Genomic DNA, 25,438 nt, shown 5'->3' on the forward strand with positions numbered 1-25,438 from the left:
TAAACTTGTTCGCAAACAAAAGTTAATCCTTCTAACTTTACTTTTAAAATCAACTAAACACATGTTCTATATCTATATGATATGCTAACTTAATGATTTAAAACCTGGAAACACGAAAAACACCGTAAAACCGGATTTACGCCGTCGTAGTAACACCGCGGGCTGTTTTGGGTTAGTTAATTAAAAACTATGATAAACTTTGATTTAAAAGTTTTTATTCTGAGAAAATGATTTTTATTATGAACATGAAACTATATCCAAAAATTATGGTTAAACTCAAAGTGGAAGTATGTTTTCTAAAATGGTCATCTAGACGTCGTTCTTTCGACTGAAATGACTACCTTTACAAAAACGACTTGTAACTTATTTTTCCGACTATAAACCTATACTTTTTCTGTTTAGATTCATAAAATAGAGTTCAATATGAAACCATAGCAATTTGATTCACTCAAAACGGATTTAAAATGAAGAAGTTATGGGTAAAACAAGATTGGATAATTTTTCTCATTTTAGCTACGTGAAAATTGGTAACAAATCTATTCCAACCATAACTTAATCAACTTGTATTGTATATTATGTAATCTTGAGATACCATAGACACGTATACAATGTTTCGACCTATCATGTCGACACATCTATATATATTTCGGAACAACCATAGACACTCTATATGTGAATGTTGGAGTTAGCTATACAGGGTTGAGGTTGATTCCAAAATATATATAGTTTGAGTTGTGATCAATACTGAGATACGTATACACTGGGTCGTGGATTGATTCAAGATAATATTTATCGATTTATTTCTGTACATCTAACTGTGGACAACTAGTTATAGGTTACTAACGAGGACAGCTGACTTAATAAACTTAAAACATCAAAATATATTAAAAGTGTTGTAAATATATTTTGAACATACTTTAATATATATGTATATATTGTTATAGGTTCGTGAATCAACAGTGGCCAAGTCTTACTTCCCGACGAAGTAAAAATCTGTGAAAGTGAGTTATAGTCCCACTTTTAAAATCTAATATTTTTGGGATGAGAATACATGCAGGTTTTATAAATGATTTACAAAATAGACACAAGTACGTGAAACTACATTCTATGGTTGAATTATCGAAATCGAATATGCCCCTTTTTATTAAGTCTGGTAATCTAAGAATTAGGGAACAGACACCCTAATTGACGCGAATCCTAAAGATAGATCTATTGGGCCTAACAAACCCCATCCAAAGTACCGGATGCTTTAGTACTTCGAAATTTATATCATATCCGAAGGGTGTCCCGGAATGATGGGGATATTCTTATATATGCATCTTGTTATTGTCGGTTACCAGGTGTTCACCATATGAATGATTTTTATCTCTATGTATGGGATGTGTATTGAAATATGAAATCTTGTGGTCTATTGTTACGATTTGATATATATAGGTTAAACCTATAACTCACCAACATTTTTGTTGACGTTTAAAGCATGTTTATTCTCAGGTGAATATTAAGAGCTTCCGCTGTTGCATACTAAAATAAGGACAAGATTTGGAGTCCATGTTTGTATGATATTGTGTAAAAACTGCATTCAAGAAACTGATTTCGATGTAACATATTTGTATTGTAAACCATTATGTAATGGTCGTGTGTAAACAGGATATTTTAGATTATCATTATTTGATAATCTACGTAAAGCTTTTTAAACCTTTATTTATGAAATAAAGGTTATGGTTTGTTTTAAAAATGAATGCAGTCTTTGAAAAACGTCTCATATAGAGGTCAAAACCTCGCAACGATATCAATTAATATGGAACGTTTTTAATCAATAAGAACGGGACATTTCAAACTACATCAAGCCTATCTTCCCAAATGTCTTGTATCTGTATTCCCGCTATATAAGAAGATTGTTGCCTTATTTTTGAAACGGGATGGAAAAATCTTGTATTTTTATCTCCAAGTCGTAACCATTGAAACTTAGAGTGGAGCCTTCGTTTTGATTCTGCTTGAATTAAAATCTTCTTTTTAGATTTTTAGAGCTCAGCTAATTCGGCCAATTCATCAGAAGATAACAATCGAAAACGATACAAATTTTTGAGCCTTTTAATTTCAGACTCACACAATTGTAATTCCTGTTTATCATGTGAGAATTTTTTTTGTTTTTCAAGCCTTTAAGTAAGCTTTCAATAAACGTGATTTTTTTTACCAATAATAAACGCAGCCCAACCGTCTACAGAATAAGTAGCCCATTTTACCATTATTAAAATTAAATGGTTTTGGGCTCCAAGATTTTAGGATTTCCCCCATACAATAGGTTTGTGATCAGAACTTCAGAGTTACCAACAATCAATACAGAACCTGGCCAAGAATGATAACAATAACATTTAATTTTGTTTTTTTAAAACGGATCCATGTATTGTTGTGAACAATTTCAGGTCGCAACGCTCAAGTTATCTCTACCACTGTACAATGTATAAATAATTGAGTAAAATCATTTCCCGCAGCAACGTGCGGTCTATACCAAAACTAGTTTAATGACTATAGTAATACTCCGTATTATTTCATTTTTATTAGAATTTTCATAAACATATGATTAAGAAAATATTTAATGCATTTAATGATGGTACATTATGTTATTAGTGTAGGCGTTATTACAAAAGGTTATTAACAATTTACAAGTAAAGAAATTATGTCACAATGTTTTAAGCATAGCGCTTAGACCAATTTATATACGAGCATCACAAACGAAGCGTCAGATGAGGTGTCATTTTTTTCGAAAGCTGACGAACTTTAACCAGACATTTATTTTTTCACGCATGCAAGAAGTTTTTTTTTAGCAATAAATATTATTAATATAGGAAAATATGTACAGAGAAGGGATGAAATGCATGATTACAGAACATCCCTACGAATGAGATACACGACCTATACTACTGTTACATACATACACTCGCATTTACATATTGTTTGTACAATAACCGGCGGTTTAGTATTGATATGGTGATATCCTAGTCATTGAAATGTGGGATTGGGTGATTATTGGTTTAGCTTCGTTCGCTGGCGATTCCCCGAAGGTAACAATCTGGTGATTGTTTTATGCCACCGAAGTAAGAAGTATGACATATGATGCTAATAAGAGTGTGTGTGTGTTGAATGTGGAATGTATCCTGCATTCTATTCTATTTATAAGTGGATTAGAGTGGCTTCCTATACCAGCTCGCTAGTTCCCAATGGTTTTGGAATACTAGTTGACCTTTTTCCTTTTCGTGAACCTGCAGAGGAAAGTAACCTTGTCCCTTTCCTTTGTTGTACAAGTGTGCAGCCAAGCTAGAAATAGTTCCGCTAGCTTGACTTTGTAATTGACCTAGGTTTTATGGGCTCTAAGATCACTATTCTTGATCTGATTTCAGGACCTCATTCAAAGTTGCTGATGTCTCCTTCATACCATGTGTTGTAGGAAATCATCTGAAGTAAACTGTGAAGCTGATAAACGAACTGGAGGTGGGGTGCACTATCAAGCCCCCCAGTTTAATTCTTCGAAGCGTTACTATCAATATATAAGCTTTGTAGAGTTAAACTTAGCGGTAATCATTTCTTCTGTTGTGATTTGACATTTAACTGCACCGGTTAAAGTCCTTGTCCTCGATATTACTATTATACTGTGACAACTCGGAAATTTTTGACCAAATTTAAACTTTGTCTTTAAATGATTTAATGTTTTCGACACGATAAGCAAAGTCTGTAATGTTAAGTCACGAAAGTTTTGGAACTATATTCATGTAATCAATTATTCTTTGACTGTTCTTGAAGATTCACGAACAATATATATATATATATATATATATATATATATATATATATATATATATATATATATATATATATATATATATATATATATATATATATATATATGATTTCAAGTTATTTAGTAAACGATAGTAACATTCGATTATTGATTCGATTGTTATTTAGATAAGTTAACTAAAACATTTAAGATGAACCAGTAAAACACTAATTTTCTACAGTATTTTTTGAATTTCTACAGTACCCGAAAAGCTACAGTGTTTTCGAAAATCACTATTTGCTACAGGAAAAAAAAACTTTGCTACAGTAACTTTGCTACAGTAAACACTATTTTAAAATGAAAATGTATATATATATATATATATATATATATATGTATGTATATAATACGAGACGATGATTTATAGAAGCAAATAACCAAAATACTTAATTGATTAAAGCTACACTTCGAGTGACATAATTTATCAATGATTAAGTTTAATTTTTGATAAAGGTACGAGTCACGAAACGTAAAGTACTAGTTTTCTAAGCGTACGAAAATGCATTCGAGAAACCGGAACCGGGACATAAGTCGAGTGACAACGTACGAGTCAACGGACCAAAAGTTACAAGTTAACTATGCACGTAAATATAATATAATATATAAATAATTATATAAATTAAATATATTATATATATTATATTTAAATATGTCGACAAGCGTGAGGACAAAAACATGTGAGCTGGAAAAATAGGGCCATGCGATCGCATGGCCAGTGGCCTTCAAACTCATGCGATCGCATGGGAGGTCTGGCCAGGAGAGGTCTATAAATCTCATCGATTTCGGGCTCAGTTTACACACATATATATTCATTTTACTCCGTATTATTATTATTATTATTATTATTATTATTATTATTATTATTATTATTATTATTATTATTATTATTATTAATCTTATTATTATTAGTATTATTAATTAGTATTATACATAAAATACTACGACGAGGTTATGAGCGTGTCACTTGCAAAAATGGGTTTTCGAGCGGGATAGTGCTAAGGAAACTATGGGTTATAACTATGGAGGTTATGGGTAATGTTCATGGGTATTATTGGCAAGTCAAACCTAGTGTTTATCATCTCCGTTTCATCTACGTACTTTCCTGCAATATTGATTCACAATATTGATACGTGAGCATTCATATCTTATCTTTTATATATTAATAGTGTATACATGTCTAGTGCTCGAGTATATATGTTTAGGCATGCTTGTATGCTAAATGTAGCGACCCGACCAAATCATGTTTGACGGCGTCGTCTACTTAGGTCCCGTTACGTGGTCATAAGTCTTTAAGACAAAGTTTGACCAAAATATGTCGCCTTCATTTCAAAATAAAGATTGTTCCCAAAGTTTACAAGAATTGTTCATCCAATAGTTAAGTTACAACGTTATAATACGAATGAAATCTAGGCGACACGGTTTAAAGTAAAGTCAAAAGACGCTCCATGAAATGCACATATACTCGACATCCAATGCAAGTATCAAATAATGAGCGGAAGCATGTATCATGTATCGTTCAAGGACCTTGAGTGCACGAGTAGTAAAGTACTTCAACAAGTAAACGTGTGCAAAGAACAATGCTAGTCTTGACCCAAATGAGATGAAGTTGGTACCAAAATGAAGAGGATGAAGAGAGGATCACGAATATGTAATTTATTTGGTTGCTAGCTCCCTAATCCGGATTTAGATGATGAATGAATGAGAAAGGAAATTGGGTGTGTGTGTTCTTGCTAGAGAGAAAGAGAGAGAGATGGAGGTGGAAATGAATGGGTGAAAGGGGTTTGACCCTTTGACCTAGTCAAGGGTTTGATCCCTTGTCAAGTTTAGTCCCTCAACTTTCGCTCGGGTGCGGGAATTACCTAAACGAGATAATTTAAAACGCGTATCAACGGGAGATGTTATAAACATATAACGGACTTTATATTAGTATAACGGAAAAATAAATGGAAAAAGGCGGGATGTTACATTACCTACTCCTTAAAAGAAATTTCGTCCCGAAATTTAAGTAGGCGTAGTAGTCGTTGTTTCTTCCTCGAGATCTCGCGTTTCCGAATTCACGAATAGATGAGGATACTTCCTTTGCATTTGATCTTGTCTTTCCCAAGTAAACTCGGGTCCTCTTTTGGCATTCCAACGAACCTTGACAATCGGAATTCGGCTTTGTTTCAATGTCTTGACGGAGGTGTCCACAATTTCAACCGGTTCCTCCACAAAATGAAGCTTGTCATCAATAGTAAGTTCCTCAAGAGGGATGACGATATCGGGTTCGGCAAGACACTTTTTCAAGTTAGATACATGGAAGGTAGGATGAACGGAGTTCAATTGAGGCGGAAGATTTAAACGATAAGCAACGGTTCCAATACGCTCCAAGATTTCGAAAGGACCAATATACCGCGGATTTAGCTTCCCGCGTTTCCCAAAACGGATTACACCCTTCCAAGGTGCGACTTTTAACATTACTCGGTCACCGACTTGAAATTCAAGATCGTTGCGTCGTTTGTCGGTATAGCTCTTTTGACGACTTCGGGCCGTCCTAAGCCTATCTCGGATTTGAATGATTTTCTCGGTGGTTTCGTGAATGAGTTCGGGTCCGGTGATTTGCACGTCGCCTACCTCGGCCCAACAAAGAGGTGAACGACATTTGCGGCCATATAGCGCTTCAAAAGGTGCGGCTTTAATACTCGCGTGATAACTATTGTTATAAGAGAACTCGGCGAGAGGTAAGTGCTTGTCCCAAGCTTTTCCGAAATCAACCACGCAAGCTCGTAACATGTCCTCTAAGGTTTGAATTGTACGTTCGCTTTGTCCATCGGTTTGAGGATGATATGCGGTGCTCATGTCCAAACGCGTTCCCAACGCTTCTTGTAACGTACGCCAAAATCTAGAAACGAAACGGCCATCTCGGTCGGAGATAATCGATAAAGGTACACCGTGTCGGGCTACGATCTCCTTAATGTAAAGTTGTGCAAGTTTCTCCATTTTGTCCGTTTCTTTCATGGCAAGGAAGTGTGCGGATTTAGTGAGACGGTCAACAATAACCCAAATGGTATCATAACCGCCCGTCGTTTTTGGTAGCTTGGTGATAAAATCCATCGTTATCCTTTCCCACTTCCATTGCGGGATCTCGGGTTGTTGAAGTAGTCCGGACGGTCTTTGGTGTTCGGCTTTGACTTTGGAACATGTCAAACACTTGGAAACATAAGTAGCTACGTCCCTTTTGATGTTCGGCCACCAATATAGTTGTTTAAGGTCGTGGTACATCTTATTGGCACCGGGGTGAATCGAGTATCGTGACTTATGGGCTTCATCTAAAATAAGGCTTCGTAGGTTCCCATAACTAGGCACCCAAATCCTTCCGGCGTAATATCGGAGTCCGGTCTCCCTAATTTCGAATCGAGAGACGAGAATGTTCAAGAGCTCGTGTGAAAGGTTTTCATCCTTGAGAGCCTCATCTTGGGCTACCCGAATTTGGCTATTAAGGTTTGTGTGGATGGTGATGTTTAAGGCTCGGACACGAAGAGGCACCGCTCTTTCTTTTCGACTTAAAGCATCGGCTACTACATTTGCCTTCCCGGGATGGTAACGAAGCTCGCAATCGTAATCGTTTAAGGTTTCAATCCACCTTCGTTGTCTCATGTTTAGTTGCTTTTGATCGAAAATGTGTTGGAGGCTTTTGTGGTCGGTAAAGATAGTACTCTTGGTTCCATAAAGATAGTGTCTCCACATTTTAAGTGCAAAGACAACGGCTCCGAGTTCGAGATCATGTGTCGTATAGTTTCGTTCATGAATTTTGAGTTGTCGAGAAGCATAAGCAATGACTTTCGTTCGTTGCATCAATACACACCCAAAACCATGTTTCGAGGCATCACAATATACAACAAAGTCATCATTGCCTTCGGGAAGTGACAAGATAGGAGCGGTGGTTAGCTTCGTTTTCAAGATTTGAAATGCGGATTCTTGCTCGGTCGCCCAAAGGAATTTCTTTCCTTTGTGAGTTAATGCGGTTAGAGGACGTGCAACCAAAGAGAAATTTTCGATGAATCTACGATAGTACCCGGCGAGACCCAAAAATTGCCGAATGTGAGTAGGAGTAGTAGGAGTCTCCCATTTGCTAATGGCTTCGATTTTCGTTGGATCGACCTTAATACCTTGGTCACTTACAACATGACCAAGAAATTGAACTTCCTTTAACCAAAATTCACACTTGGAGAATTTGGCATAAAGTCGTTCTTGTCTCAAGAGTTCAAGCACAAGTCGGAGATGTTGTTCGTGCTCTTCTTCATTTTTAGAATAGATCAATATATCATCAATGAACACAATAACGAATTTATCGAGATACGGTTTGCACACGCGGTTCATAAGATCCATGAACACCGCCGGTGCGTTAGTGAGACCAAATGGCATGACAAGGAATTCATAACTACCATAACGAGTCCGGAAAGCGGTTTTGGAGACATCTTCCCCCTTAACCCTCAATTGATGATAACCCGAGCGGAGATCGATTTTCGAATATACACAAGACCCTTGTAGTTGATCAAAGAGGTCATCGATGCGAGGAAGAGGATATCGGTTCTTAACCGTCAATTTATTTAGTTCACGATAATCAATGCACATTCGTAGGGATCCGTCTTTCTTTTTAACAAACAAAATCGGAGCGCCCCAAGGTGAATGGCTAGGTTGGATAAAACCACGATCAAGTAGTTCTTGGATTTGACTTTGCAATTCTTGCATTTCGGATGGGGCGAGTCTATATGGTGCACGTGCTACGGGTGCGGCCCCCGGAATAAGATCGATTTGGAATTCAACTGGTCGATGAGGCGGAAGACCCGGCAATTCGTCGGGAAATACATCGGAATAGTCACTAACAATTGGCACATCATCGATGTGCTTCTCATCGGACTCGACTTTCTTAACGTGGGCAAGGATCGCAAAACAACCCTTACGGAGTAGTTTTCTAACTTTAAGGCACGAAACGAGGTTGAGTCTGGTGCAACTCTTATCGCCATAAACAATCAAAGGTTCACCATTCTCGATAGGAATTCGGATTGCGTTAAGATCACAAAGAATGTGAGATTTCGTTTTGACTAACCAATTCATACCGATTATTACATCAAAACTTCCTAGTTCCATGGGTATCAAGTCAATTTCAAATTCCCTACCCAAAATGTTTAACGTACACCCCCGGTAATATGTGTCGGCACTTAATAGTTTTCCGTTAGCCACTTCAATGGTGTAAGTGGTATCTAATGGAAGAGGTGGAGTGCTAAAAGAATGAGTCAAAGTCTTGGATACAAAGCATTTATCGGCACCCGAATCGAATAAGCAAGAGACATAAGAATTGTTGAGAAGAAACGTACCCGTGACTAGTTCAGTGTCATCCCGGGCTTCCTCGGTGTTTATGTTGAAAGCTCGGCCGCGCGTATTGGGGTTATCTTTCCTCTTCGGGCATGCATTTCTATAATGGCCCGTTTGGCCACATTCGTAACAAGTGCCCGTCTTTGGTGCATTGGGCCATTTTCGAGCGACGGGAGTGGCACTTTTACAATCGTTGGCCTTATGACCAATTCCTTGGCACCGGTGGCAAATTAACTTACTACATTCGCCAAAGTGATGTTTGTTGCATTTGTTGCAAAGAGGTAGGTTCCCGGCATAACCTTTCTTGCCGTCGGAGGTGTAAGATTTCTTGGCAAAGTTGTTGTTGCTTGATTGGGAGGGTTCCCACTTTCTTTTGTTGCCGCCCGATTTATCCTCGGCCTTAGGTGCCGAAACTACGATTTCGTCAACCGTTTCGATTAGTTGGCGAGCCATGTTCATAGCGGCTTGATGAGTAGTGGGTTTGGATGACATCACCCCTTGTTTGATGCTTTTTGGAAGACCGAGCATGTAGAGCTCAATCCTTTGAGATTCGGGGTTAACAAGATTAGGACACATCAAGGATAGTTCGGCGAAGCGTTGATTATAAGCTTTAAGATCGTTTCCGACCGCTTTCAAAGCTCTTAGTTCTTCCTCAAGCTTTCGGGTTTCTTCGCGCGGAAAGTATTCAACAATCATCTTTTCCTTTAGATCGGCCCAAGAGAGGGCATGAGCTTCATCGGTACCCACCGATTGAACATAGGTGTTCCACCATGTTAGAGCAATTCCGGAGAAAGTGTGAGTGGAGTATTTGACCTTGTCTTGGTCCCGACAACCGCTTATGCTAAAGACGGCCTCGGTTTGTTCAAACCAACGAGTAAGCACAACCGGTCCCCCGGTTCCATCATAAGTGTGGGGTTTGCACCCCATGAAAGCTTTATAGGAGCACCCTTCGCTAGAGTTACCGGCTCCTTGGTTGTTGTTGTTGTTGTTGTTATTATTATTGTTGGATGAGTGACCGGCCATGGCCGCATCTACGGCGGTGGCTATCATCCGTTCGAGAGCTTGTTCGGGAGTTTCATTGCGGCGTACACGACGAGGAGCCATTGTTCCTTCAAGACACAAGAATATCATTGATTAGTATTCTCAATAATACTAACCGTGATATAGAATAAAGATAAAGAGAAGTTTTTTTTTTTTTTTTTTTTTTCTTTTCTTTTTTTTTTTTTTTTTTTTTTTTCAACTCGCCTTAAATTCTTTATGTCATAATGTCGGAACGTTCATATGAGTCACCGTAATATAATCCCGGAAATTATATTACCCTGATTCATATGTGCATTCGACATTATTCTATAAAGTCAAGGTGGCGTGTCAATCAAATTAAACAATGTGAGATTAAGATGAACTAAGAGTAGATATGAGTAGAAGCGTTCGAGTATAAATGCACAAGTAGTCAAGTAATTCCTACTTCAAGTCTATATGCCGGTTGTAGTCTAGATTCACCAATGTACCCTATGACTCGAGGTTGACACCAATGAACTCTAAATCCCTACAACCAACGCTCTGATACCATCTGTAGCGACCCGACCAAATCATGTTTGACGGCGTCGTCTACTTAGGTCCCGTTACGTGGTCATAAGTCTTTAAGACAAAGTTTGACCAAAATATGTCGCCTTCATTTCAAAATAAAGATTGTTCCCAAAGTTTACAAGAATTGTTCATCCAATAGTTAAGTTACAACGTTATAATACGAATGAAATCTAGGCGACACGGTTTAAAGTAAAGTCAAAAGACGCTCCATGAAATGCACATATACTCGACATCCAATGCAAGTATCAAATAATGAGCGGAAGCATGTATCATGTATCGTTCAAGGACCTTGAGTGCACGAGTAGTAAAGTACTTCAACAAGTAAACGTGTGCAAAGAACAATGCTAGTCTTGACCCAAATGAGATGAAGTTGGTACCAAAATGAAGAGGATGAAGAGAGGATCACGAATATGTAATTTATTTGGTTGCTAGCTCCCTAATCCGGATTTAGATGATGAATGAATGAGAAAGGAAATTGGGTGTGTGTGTTCTTGCTAGAGAGAAAGAGAGAGAGATGGAGGTGGAAATGAATGGGTGAAAGGGGTTTGACCCTTTGACCTAGTCAAGGGTTTGATCCCTTGTCAAGTTTAGTCCCTCAACTTTCGCTCGGGTGCGGGAATTACCTAAACGAGATAATTTAAAACGCGTATCAACGGGAGATGTTATAAACATATAACGGACTTTATATTAGTATAACGGAAAAATAAATGGAAAAAGGCGGGATGTTACATTGTCCGGACCATCTGTAGCGACCCGACCAAATCATGTTTGACGGCGTCGTCTACTTAGGTCCCGTTACGTGGTCATAAGTCTTTAAGACAAAGTTTGACCAAAATATGTCGCCTTCATTTCAAAATAAAGATTGTTCCCAAAGTTTACAAGAATTGTTCATCCAATAGTTAAGTTACAACGTTATAATACGAATGAAATCTAGGCGACACGGTTTAAAGTAAAGTCAAAAGACGCTCCATGAAATGCACATATACTCGACATCCAATGCAAGTATCAAATAATGAGCGGAAGCATGTATCATGTATCGTTCAAGGACCTTGAGTGCACGAGTAGTAAAGTACTTCAACAAGTAAATGTGTGCAAAGAACAATGCTAGTCTTGACCCAAATGAGATGAAGTTGGTACCAAAATGAAGAGGATGAAGAGAGGATCACGAATATGTAATTTATTTGGTTGCTAGCTCCCTAATCCGGATTTAGATGATGAATGAATGAGAAAGGAAATTGGGTGTGTGTGTTCTTGCTAGAGAGAAAGAGAGAGAGATGGAGGTGGAAATGAATGGGTGAAAGGGGTTTGACCCTTTGACCTAGTCAAGGGTTTGATCCCTTGTCAAGTTTAGTCCCTCAACTTTCGCTCGGGTGCGGGAATTACCTAAACGAGATAATTTAAAACGCGTATCAACGGGAGATGTTATAAACATATAACGGACTTTATATTAGTATAACGGAAAAATAAATGGAAAAAGGCGGGATGTTACACTAAATTTCGTCATTAAATATTTTATGATGAATCACGAATTAAATACATATATTAGTGATAAAAGGTATATGATATGCATGTTTTTGGAAAGTTGGCGAAAAATCAATAACTTTTAATTTAGATATCGAATAGTTTCGATGAACGGATTAAAAGATATGATCAACTGAATTATGATTGACGTTAATTGAAATTGCTTTTGAATCTGCAATTAAGATTTAAACAATTTGTTTACTAGATTGATAAAATGGATTTCTAAATATTACCAGCCGAGTAAATGAATCCTTATTTAAGGCACGTCTAGTTTTGTTGAACAATTGTCAAAATTGACTGTTTTATCATGTTTTAAAGCCTTATAAAAACTATAGACTAATTTTACAAGAATTGGAAAACTATGTGAAATGTTAAAATGTTTCGATTGCCATGATCATTCAACTATAGTATTAAGTCAGAATGACTTTTTGAAATGACTTTTGATAAACTTTTGTATGTTGATCTCGAGCATTAGGATTGTGATACACTATGACCTGACCTAGCTTGATAGACATTTATTGACCAACATATGTTCTCTAGGTTGAGATCTACGATTATTTGGTAATCCGAGTTTCAGTCACATTTTGGTGAACGACTTTATATGTTGCTAAGGTGAGTTTCATTTCCTCCCTTTTTAATTGCTTTTGCAATCTATATTTTTGGGCTGAGAATACATGCACTTTATTTTAAACGCAATGGATACAAGTACATACTAAATTCTACACCGAGTTTGAACCGAAAATCCCTTAGTTTTGGTAACTAGTAACTGCCAGTTATAAGAACTGGTGGGCACGAGTAGTAATATATGGATCCATAGGGCTTGATATCCCCATCCGAGCTAGAGCACTAGCCTTTTAACGGACGTATGCTATTTGAGAAGCGTACACGTTGGTTTGCGTGTATTAATAAGATGATTATACAAAGGGTATACATTATATATTCATTAAGTTTAGTTACCAGGGTGCTCAATCTTGTAGAATATTTTGATAAACGTTTCTGGATGAAACAACTGAAATCTTGTGATCCACCTTTACGTACAGATTATGCAAAACATTAAAACTATGAACTCACCAACCTTTGTGTTGACACTTGTTAGCATGTTTATTCTCAGGTTCCCTAGAAGTCTTCCGTTGTTTGCTTATATGTTAGACAAGCTATGTGCATGGAGTCTTACATGACATATTTTTTCAAGGAAATGTTGCATTCACCAAATCATCACCAAGTATCTTATTTTGACTGCATTGTCAACGGAAGTACTATTGTAAACTATTATTTACGGTGATTGTCTATATGTAGAAATCATCAGATGTTGAAAACCTTTGATTTAAATATTCCTTTATGGTATACCTTTTCAAAAGAATGCAATGTTTATAAAACATATCATATAGAGGTCAGATACCTCGCAATGAAATCGATGAATGACATATTCGTCCATATGGATTTGGAGCGATCGTCACATATACCCTTAATGGCAGAATCTTTTATGCTTTGCTTCCATGGGTACGATTATCCATCAGATTACGGTTACCAAGGGTTTCTCTGCAGTTTGATTTAACGGCTACCCCTTCACATTTCTTAATGGTAAAACACTGCATTCTCTTCCTCTACTTTTATTCATCCTTTCTTCAAAAAACTTCATCTTTCCGGAATTCTTTCATCTTCTCCTATAAGGTATTTACAAATTTCTCTCAAGATTTTCTTTCTTCTTCTTTTTTGTTTATTTTTATCATGTCGAAACGTGGCATTGAGGCATCCTTTAGCGAGGTTAAACCTCCTTTGCTCTCGTATCTGCTTGAGATGCTTTGTTTAAAACCTGGTGATATGCTCATTCCTGCTAACGACAAGCATATCTTAAAACCTCCTAAGGGATATGTTGGTGTTTATACCCAGATTTTTACGGAGTGTAACGTTAGGGTTCCTATTTATTCTTTCTTCCTTAGTGTTCTAGATTATTTCAAGGTGAATATCTCTGTTTTTATCCCTTGGCTACGAAGAAAGTCGTGTATTTTGAAGTAATGTGTAGGGCTTACGTTGGAGAGCCTACTATTGACTTGTTTCGGCGCTTCTTTCGAACCGGTGATACCGGCGATTGGGTTACTGTTCAGAAGCGAAAGAGTCGAAAAAGGGATCCTTCCTGTCTACTGTTTTGCTCCTCAATTTCCTGATGTTCGGAACTGGAAATGTTCCTTCATCTTTTTGAAAAAGTCTTTCTTGTTTCCAAAGGAGTATCCTTTTGTCTCTGATCCTACAAGGGCATTTGTCCCCACGGAGTATAAAGATCATGTTCCTTTCATTCCTGAAGACGATGCTTTGTTTAGGAGGATTTGCAAACACCCCATCATTCCTTCTACTTACCCAGATGCTATAATTTTTAACTTAGGGATGGCACCCAGATGGGAGAAGGGTACTGCCAACCCTGTATTCTTGTGAAGGGAACAGGGTATGTTTCATTGTGTTTTTGGATATGATTGCTTACTTCTCTAACTTCTTATATTTATTTGCTATGTTTTTTACAGAAATGTCTTTGGGGAATGTCGTCAAGGCTCAAGGGTTGAAAGAATATACTGTTGTTGTTCAAGCTAGGTCTAATGTTGTCAAGGATGTTGGATCTCCTACATGTTCTGGTTTCATGGAGATAACAAGCAAACCAAAGGTTGAACATGGTGAAATGAGTTCAACCAAGGCGAAGACTAAGGAAAAAACGAAGCAAGTTGAAGCTCCCATTGATGTGGATATTCAGGATGACCAGCCTATTACTTCTACCGGTGTTGGGGCAAGGGTAGCACAACGCTACAAGGCTAAGGGTGTGATGAAGTGAAAGGCACATCCTGATCTTTCATCTGTGAAGAAGCAAAAGTTTGGTCACCTGCGTGATGAAGCGAGTGATGACGTCAATACTGCAAACCCTCTATTTGGTATGTTTTCTCCGTTTTTTTCTTCGTTAATTACTCCTTCATTTTTTATTTATTGCTTTGCTTGCTTCTTACAGACGGTCTTGTTCTTGACAACTGGGGAAACTCTTTTACTGATAACATGAAGAGTTTCCATGATGCTTTTTCGGTTATCAATTTTCAGGTTATTTCTATGGGGCACATCGCCTCCTCCCTTTTGCAGAAGCGCAATGCAGAATTCGAATCTTTAAGGGAACATCATGTTGCCATGAGTGAGAGGGTCAAGAAACTTGAGAAGGAGGTGTTGATGGCTCCTAGCTATGAGGAGGAGTTGAAAGCTGCTCGTGATGAGATAACAGGTTTGCAGAGGCAGGTGAAGCTGGACGAAGTTCAGAAGTTGGTCATTGCTGATGAGCTGAAAGACTACAAGAAACGTTGTAAAGAGTTGAAATATAATTACTCCCAGGTTATTTCTCTGGTTATACCTTATGCTTGCCAACAATTACTAAAAAGTGCAGATTTTGGTCAGCTTTTTGGTGATGTGGTGTTGGCCTCGAAGGTTCAGGCTAGGTGCGATGTGATAGAAGACTTGGCGTCAAAAGGGGTTGTGCAGCTGGTGATTTCGCTGATTACACAGATCAGGGTAAAGCCATGGTGGATGTTGCTTTAGATGAGCTCGAATAGGATGAATTTGACTATGTCAAAAAGATTTCTGCCAAGGTGGATGCCAAGCCTTATGATCTTTTGAAGACACTTGCTACTGTTGTTCCTGAGGCTCATGATGATAAAGAAACACATGTAGATGTGCATGAAGTTATGGGAGAATCTGGGAAGGTTGATGCTCCTCCTAGTTAGTTGTTATGTGTAATCGTTTAAGAACAATTATCATCTTTTGTGGTTTGGCTTAAGTGCATGGGCTCTGTTGCCCTTTTATTTGAACAATGGTTATGTATTTTATAACTCTAGTTCATTTAAATTAGCATGCTTTTCTTATATGTGTTACCATGGATTTTTTCCTGCTTAGGTGGGTAAAAAACTCTCTGCCTGCAGGATGGTGGTGCAGTGATCACTTTTAAGGAAATTTTGTTTCCTTACTTCGAGTATTGTGAAGGAGATTTCAGCTTCGTTGCTCGGTATTATGTGTTTTTTGACAGGGTTATTTGCACCTTTAAGGTGTGTTCCTGCTGCCATATTATTCCATGTTTGGAATTTGATTTTTCCAAGACAATAGTTTATCAAAAGGCGTTGTAGAAAGTTCATTAAGTTTTGTGTAGGATGTTTGTAGACTTCAACTACAATATAGCGACTTTCAACTACATTCTAAAAAAGAAAGTTACAGGGTATTTAATCATAGAACTTTCGGAGGTTTGCTCCGTTCCATGCTCTTGGTATGAGCTTTCCAGCAGTTGTCTCCAACTTGTATGCTCCTTTGCCTAACACTTGTGAAATTACATAAGGTCCTTCCCAGTTTGGTCCCAGTTTTCCTTCGTATTACACCTTGCTTGTGATGTTTAGCCTTAAGACATGGTCCCCTACCTTGAAGGTCAAGGGCCTTACTCGCTTGTTGTAATAGCTTTCAATCGTGCACTTGTATGAGGCTTCCCGGATCAAGGCTGCCTCTCTTCTTTCTTCGAGCAAATCCAAGTTGGTTCGGAGATTTTCTTCGTTATTCTCATGGTTTGCTATCCTGTCATTTAACACTTGTATTTCAGCTGGAAGGACAGCTTCCGTTTCGTATGCAAGGCTATAGGTTGTTTCTCCATTGCTTCGCTTCGGTGTTGTTCTATGTGCCCATAACACCAGGGGAAGCTCGTCAACCCATCCTTTCCTGCATTTTCCCAAGCGTTTTTCAATTCCCTTGATTATGTCTCGGTTAGTTACTTCCACCTGTTCGTTGCCCTGAGGGTGGTATTCCGAGGTGAAGTTTTGTTGAATTCTCAGCCTTTCGCAAAATTTTGGGAAAATCCCTTCTGCAAACTGCTTCCCATTGTCGGAGACTATTTCTTGTGGTACCTTGAACCTGCATACAATGTGTTCCCATACAAATTTTTCTACTTGTCTGCCGGTGATTGCTGTCAATGGCTTTCCTTCGACCTACTTAGTAAAGTAGTTAATTGCTACTAGCAGGAACCTTGGGCTTCCAGGAGTGTCATTGATGGGTCCGACTATGTCTATCCCCACTTCATGAATGGCCAGGCCAAGGTCACTGAAATTAATTCTTGGTTCGGTAGCCTGGGAATGTTCGAGTGAATTTGACAAGATTCGCAAGTTTGTAGTACTGTGGTTGCATCATGGTGCATTGTAGGCCAATAGTACCCGAGCCTCATGATCTTCACTACTACTGACCTTGATCCTGCGTGGAGGCTACATATGCCCTCATGCATTTCCTGGATTATCAAAGTTGCTTGCTTCGGTCCCACACATCGAAGCCATGGTGTTAAGAAGGACCTTCGATACAGGGCCCAATTCAACAGGTAGAGAGATTGCTTCTGAGTGGACCTCCGGCCAATAAGTAGGAAATTTTTTTTATAAAAATAAAAAACAATTAAAACGCCATGAAAATAGTAAAATCAAATTTCCATGGGTTTTAAATCCTGCCTGAAACTTACTTTAGGCTCTAAGAGTCAGTCAAGTCGCTAATAAATCGACGCTTGCTGTCAACTCAGATGCTAACATAATACCATGTAATGCTATCAATCACAAGATGAGAATTTGAAGAAAAATAAAGTTTTGGCTAGACAATTGGTTGGATGGTGACCCCTTACATGAACGATTTAATCGATTATTTCATCTAACCTCTGACCAACATGCCACTATTTCTGATAAATTGGTTAACGAATATTGGATATGGAGATGGAACAGAGCTTATATCGGAGGAAGAAACGAAACAAATCTACGCGAGTTGTGTAATGTTATTTAACATGTTTTGCTATCTACTTTAGATGATTTGCTTCGGTGGTCTATTGGTGACAAAGATTCATACATTGTTTTTGATTCTCGTCAACACATGGATGATAATCGATTACCTTCTTTGTTACCCAAAACAAGATGGTTAAAATCGTTATCAATCAAAATTAAAATTTTCTTGTGGAGGTTAGCACATGAACGTCTTTCAATGCGTCTTAATCTTTCTAAACGAGGCACACTAATTGTTGTTTCGTAATAGAATCCGCATATCATTTGATGTTTTCATGCCATATTTCATTTGACTTATGGTGTAAGCTCATAATATAGTTGGGTGTAGATTTTCAATCTTTTACTTCATGGGTTGATTGGGTCAGTTGGTTTGATTTTTGGGCCGATCCATATCTTACAAGGGCTCGAGTTAATACGATTGTGGCGACGTGTTTTTAGATCATTTGGAGGATCAGAATGGAGTTATTTTTCGAGGTTTAAGATTGAAAAGAGGAGATTTATTTGATATTATTCGTTCTACTTCTTTTTCAAGGATGTATATAGAAGTAGAGATAATATTGATCAGAACAATTGGCTATCGAAGCCATCGTAAGTGTGTACTTTTTCTTCCTCTAGCTGCTTGTCAGAGGTTTTATTAAATTGGTTTTGCCATTAAAATAATTGGCTTATTTCGTGATTGTTTCTGACCCTTTTTTCTTGGTCAACTCATGCCTGTGAAGTTTGAACATTAATCTCGTGAAAAAAAATTACGGATCCAACCACTGACACTTCTTACGTCACGAAATAAATGTCTTCATTTTCATTATAGTTTGCCATAAAATAAGTGTCCAATCTCAAAAATAGAAAATTCGTGTTGACTTTTAACGACGGTTATGAGTCACTGACGGGGTCTGAACGCGGCGTCAGAATCCACCCACCCGATCATTTCCTGGACGAACAATTACAGTCCTACTGCCCCCTCAGGAGGAAACCCCCACGACAAATCCATACGAGCATCGTGTGTGGTAAACCCCCTTCGGGTGAGGTTCAAAAAGACATCCGAAAACCTCAGAGGCCAATAAAATATACGGGTAACTACAAAGAAAATATTTTTGCTGCACATGAGAGTCGAACATTTGGCCTCCTTTATGGAATGTCAGGTAGCCATCAATGCATCAACGCCTTCCGGTTTCATTTTAGCTTTTTACCATCACATTTTTCTTTTCCAAAGTTTATGCTATGTAATATTTGACTATTAAAAAGAAAGTTTTGTCTTTATCCAAAACTATTTCATATCTCTCTCTAAAATAACAAGTAAAATTCACTTTTAACTAGTGAAAAAAAATAAACTTATATATATTTTATCTAAAATTGTGTGTCAAATATAATATAATATGATATATGATACTCCCTCCGTCCCATCTTAAGTGTCCACTATTGACTTTTCAAAGTCTTTCTTTATCAATTTTGACCGTAAATATTTTTATTTGTGCTATATAATATTTGATGAAAATTATATGAATGAATTGAGTTTTAAATGTGTTTTCATTCATATAATTTTCATAAAATTTTATATAACACAAATAAAAATATTTACGGTCAAAGTTGACAAAGAAAGAATTTGAAAAGTCCACAGTGGACACTTAAGATGGGACAGATGGGACAGATGGGACGGATGTAGTATGATTTAGTTTAAAATGGAAAAGGTACTACTTAAATGGAATATATTTTCTTCCATCTTTGACATGATTGGCTAATCAGATTCAATCCAATTTCCACGTGGAACGGTCATATATTCCTTGATCCCCAATATATTTGTTGCAATCTTGACACTGGTTAGAAACAATATCGTTGTAAATGAAATGATGCCAAACCAAGAACAAACAAGCCGGTTTCCGCCAAAAATGAACCTTTCTTCAACCATCATTGCAAATGTAAATTCACATTTATCATGAAGAAAAAAACCCATCACCATCATCATTACCATGGCCGGAATAGAAACCGAAACAATAACAATAATAACAACAACAGCAGCAACAACAACAACAATTTCAACCTGTTATGTATATTACAAGGCCTAATATTTTGTTGTAATCGTCGTCTGAGCAGCCAGCTTCTGCCTTTCATCTCGGCGCTTGTGGGTTGTTTTCTATTTCTTTTTGCTTTTGTTTCGTTTCTATCTCCACCGATCAACCACCATCGTGTCCACCGTTTCCATCGTTATAACCATAGCTTGGTAATAATTATAAATCATTCAACATATTATCTTAATTACTCGTATATATTGCTGCTTTTTCAAAAAAAGAAAATTACTCGTATATATGGATTAATTAATCTAGTCATTGGTTCATCAGCAGCTTGATGATGAAATTGATTTTCGGTCACATATTGGAAATACATCAACTTTTTTAGTTCCCGTAAGCATTTGATTTGATATATATTTTATATATCTTTCTACTAATGTTAAGTTAATGTTTTTTTTAATAATTAACGTTTTGTTGGAAATTAAAATTAATGATCAAGAAAGCAGGAGGGAGTTTAGGAGATCAAATATGGATGTCGAATCATCCAAACATCTATTATGGTTGCTCCCAAAAAAGTGAAAGATTTCAAGGTTTTTAAACTTCATAATTTTTTAGGTTTTGTTCAATTCTTAAATGAAGTTATAATTAGTTTCATGTTTAAAGTTCAAGGTAAGGGATATTAGGCTTGATTGTTTGCACTTCACATGAATAAAATGTAGAACGTTTTCCCTGTTCTGGCTACCCGAAAGAGCGAGTAATCCGACTCCATACTCTGATGTACGCAGTCCAGCAGGATTACTCCCTGCCTGTTTCCAACTCATCCCTGGTCACTACTAAATATTCGCCGTATACGGGATTCGAACCCAAGACCTCTTGGAAGGAACTCAAAGCCCCAACCACTGTGCTATTTAGTGATGGTTTGCACTTCACATGAATGCTCTCTGATATATACGGACTATCCTGTCACTTTTATGGGCACTGTTTAATAAGTAGACCTTTATTATACGAATGTTTTTCATATATAATAATTAAACTTCAAAAGTACTAACATCAATCAAAAATACGGAGTAACAAGGTTGTCCCCATGTACTTTGTGTCATGGGATAGGGAGAGGTCATGGGTTCGATTTGTTAGGGATGACATGATTTTCTTTAAACCAATTGAACACTAATAATGGTGGTATATATTGACCCTATAGGGAGGTTTTACCGGATTCGTTCACGGACCCCTACCCGGAACCACTGCCCGAATGGATGTGTTCCCGGGTACCGTCGATCGGGTTCGGGTTTCCGCCCGAACGTGTGTGTTACGTGCAAATGATGAGGGTCGTTGAAAGAAATGATCTACTGATGTCAAAAAAATCGTCGTTCAAAAAAAAATATATCAAATTATATGGGCTCAGATATATAATGTTGGGCTATAATTTTTGGGCCCTTTTGAATATTGGTCATGTATGATTGCACGCCTTGCACGCCTCAATATCCGGCCCTGATATATATGTTGGTGCTTAGAAAAAAATTATTACAAAATTCATGATCATATATTCTGAATTCGTGAACTATTTGATGAATGTGTTCAAACAGTTAGATTTAACTTGTAGATGCTGATGAGAAAACGGACCCCAACCGGTTCTTAATGATCGTCACAAGTGGTGGATTGAACCAACAACGAAGCGGGGTACGTACATGTCCTTCAACATTTTCTATATTTTTATTTTTTTATTAAAATTGCAATTAGGGATGATATGAAGTAAAGTTGAATCCTAGACTGTTTTTTAACTGAAAATGTGGAATTAATGCAGATAACGGATGCTGTTGCTGCAACTTATATACTTAACTCAACATTAGTTGTTCCCAAATTAGATAACAGATCATATTGGAAAGATCAAAGGTGGGTATAAAAAGGTGTTGAATATATGTCTGAAAATTTATCTAAATAGTACTAATTGATTATATTCCTTAATCTGTAGTAACTTTTCGGATGTTTTTGATGTCGACTGGTTCATATCTTATCTCTCGAAAGACATAAACATCGTAAAAGAGCTACCAATGATTGATGGAAAAGTCAAGAATCCATATCGTACAAGTGTACCCCGCAAATGCGATTTGGAATGTTACGAATCTCGTGTGCTACCTCTTTTAGAAAAGAAAAAGGTCGGGTTTTGATCATTTTCCATGTTTCTGTTTCTTGTTAATTAGGAGATATGGTTACGAGTTTGCATTGTAATGCAGGTTGTTATGCTGATGAAATACGATTACAGGCTTTCAAATACGTTGGATACAGATATACAAAAGCTGCGATGTCGAGCCAATTATCATGCTTTGAGGTACACAGATTCAATTCGTGAAATGGGCAAAACATTAGTTGAACGAATGAGGATGATAAGTGAGCGTTTTATCGCTTTACATTTGAGGTAAAAGAAGAAATTTTTTAACTTTTTCTTTTCTGGAGTTGCAATGATCGAACAAAGTTAAATTTCCATTAACCATAGATTTGAATCCGATATGCTTGCATTCTCCGGATGCTATTTTGGTGGTGGAGACAAAGAAAGACGCGAACTAGAACAAATACGAACGAGATGGGAAACATTACCAGTAAGCACGACTGTTTGATCTCAATTTGTACTTTTTTGCTTTTATTATACAGATAAGATATTCCATGTTCATCAGTTTGTACTTTATATACCAGTAATGATAAATCCACCATACATTTTGATAAATCCAGCACACACATTCATTAAAGAGTTCTACTGTACAACTCATTATTGAATGTGTATGGTGGATTTATAAAAAAAGTATGGTGGAAATATCACCACCATTTATATATATACATACAGAATAAAAGTCCAGATAAGGAACGAAGATTAGGGAGATGTCCATTGACACCAGAAGAAATCGGGCTTTTGCTTAGAGCGTTAGGATACGGAGAAGATGTTCATATATATGTGGCATCGGGTGACGTTTATGGAGGCGAAGAAACATTGTTGCCATTAAAACAACTTTTCCCGAAATTTCATTCTAAAGACACTCTTGCAAGTAAAGAAGAGTTAACACCATTTACACCATATTCTTCGCGTATGGCCGCTTTAGATTTTATTGTTTGTGATGAGAGTGATGTTTTTGTCACCAATAACAACGGCAACATGGCTAAAATGTTAGCTGGGAGAAGGTACGATGAATACCATTAAATTAAACCACGTTTGTTTTTATAGTTCTCTGTTTCGATCAATGCATTTACTTTAAGATTTTTATGATTTAGGAGGTACTTTGGGTACAAGCCGACGATCAGGCCAAACAGCAAGAAACTTTATCGGTTGTTTTTGGATCGAGGTAACATGACATGGGAAGAATTCGCGTCACGAGTTAGAACACATCAGATTGGATTTATGGGAAGACCGAATGAGTCTAAGCCAGGAAAAGGCGAGTTCCATGAAAATCCAGTCGCTTGCATATGTGAAGACTCTAGTAGTCAAAGTCAAAGTCAAGATCAAAATCAAAGTCAAAGTCACCATTTAAGTGAATATAACAGCAGTGACTTTCAAACAGACGAAGCCACTGTAAATGGGTCAGAAAGTACTGTTAAGGAGCAATCAACTAATGATGACCACAATGTTTCTTTAGCACAACAACGTGTTGATAATCAAAATGGTTTTCGAGTGGAAAACTTGCAGAGGAGGGAAAAAGATAAACCGGATCAATGCCAATTAGTAGAATGTCATTCGACTAACCCTTAAGCGTCATAATTTTACCTTTTTAGATAAATATTATAAATATAATATAATTTAGGTTCTTAATTGTTAAAACCACAAAGAGCACATAATTAAGACAAATTTTGTACCAAACAGATAGTTTAGTAACACTGTGTTCTCAAGTTTTTTTAATGGAAAAGAATGGGATGGAGAGGAGAGGAGTAAAATATGACGGAAAAGAATGTAATCTATTTTATTTCTTATCTATTCTTGAGTTAGTGGAAAGTAAAAGAGAAGAAGGGAAATTAATTAATTATTTGTATTATTGAGTTGCATAGAAAGGAAAGGAAAATATTCAAAATAATTGGTTTGACAATTATACCCTTTTAAATATATCAATCATTAAATTAAGTTGTAAATTAATTATATAAAAGCAAGTTAGTATTAAATTTAGTAAATACGTACAAAACTAAAGATTAAAATCAAATTCAAATAAAAAATGTATCACAAACCAAAAACCACAAACAATTCAAATAAAAATCATAACAATTTTAAAATGTGAAATATAAATAAAAGATAAACATATCCATTTTATGCTCTCATGCTCTCATCATCGTTCCCAACATAGAAATCCTTTTATGTAAAGGAAATCCAAATAGTTCTTCAATATCATCGTCATCCAAACCCATGAGCTCTAGTTCTTTGTAGATTTCCACTTCAGAATAAACGTGTGGGCGGGAGCTTTCCATTACCTTCAATAATAAATAAAATTTAGAGAAATAAAGAATAAAATATATTAAATTACAATGTAAATAAATTAAATACGAGATAAGTAATGAAAAAAAGATAAACACGAGATAAGTAATAAAAAAAAAGATAAAAAAGAAATATGATAAGTACATGAGTGGTCAAATCTTTGCATACATACTCAAACATTCAACCATGTCATTGTCTGCAAGTTTAAAAACAGTAAAAAAATTACTCCATATTCAATAGTCATCATACCTTGTTTGTGTTGTCACTTGAATAGAGATGCAAGCAAAAGATTTTGAGATCAAGAAATGAGTTTTGCTATAAGTATAATGTGTGTGCTTAAATAATGTGTAGTAAGTATAGTTACCATATTAACAAGTGATCTACGTAAATCAAGAAATGAATTGGTCAAATTTGTCATTACAAAAATATGTAGAATCTTTTCCTCTCAATCATCCCATATATAGGCAGAAAAATTTTATATCATGATCTCCTTCCTAATTCACTCCCTCCCTTTCCTCTCATTCCTAAACAAAAACTCAAGAATACCTTTTTATGTTTTATTCCTTATGTTTCTATTCCATTCCTTTAAAAAAAAACTCGTGAATACACCCTAAGTTAGTCAGGGGATTGTATGTATGTATAGTTAGTATTACATACGTAATTTTGAAGATATGAAGCGTATTTATATTATATATTCAATTACTCTGTCAATGTATATGTTGAAACTTGAAAGAGCTAGCATATAATCAAGATTATGTATGTCTATGTTGTATATATTCAATCTCTATTGAAATGAAGTGGTTTTTACAGTTATATTTGTATCCTCACAAAACTCTAAATTAAAAAATCTATATCTAGAAATTGTACAAGTTTAAAAGACACACTC

The 25,438-nt window shown here is 36.7% G+C and overlaps 1 protein-coding gene across 1 annotated transcript; it reads left to right on the forward strand.

The window, feature by feature from the left end:
• The first annotated feature begins 20,598 nt into the window (after positions 1-20,598).
• Positions 20,599-23,841, forward strand: LOC139871009 (O-fucosyltransferase 6-like). Its single transcript, XM_071858762.1, has 8 exons — positions 20,599-20,698; positions 21,709-21,785; positions 21,910-21,998; positions 22,078-22,261; positions 22,340-22,521; positions 22,600-22,702; positions 22,945-23,276; positions 23,367-23,841. The coding sequence occupies exons 1-8, from the start codon at positions 20,599-20,601 to the stop codon at positions 23,839-23,841; spliced, it is 1,542 nt and encodes a 513-aa protein (XP_071714863.1).
• The last annotated feature ends 1,597 nt before the right edge of the window (positions 23,842-25,438 follow it).

This window comes from Rutidosis leptorrhynchoides, chromosome 10 (assembly GCF_046630445.1).
Source record: "Rutidosis leptorrhynchoides isolate AG116_Rl617_1_P2 chromosome 10, CSIRO_AGI_Rlap_v1, whole genome shotgun sequence".
NCBI classification, from domain to species: domain Eukaryota; kingdom Viridiplantae; phylum Streptophyta; class Magnoliopsida; order Asterales; family Asteraceae; genus Rutidosis; species Rutidosis leptorrhynchoides.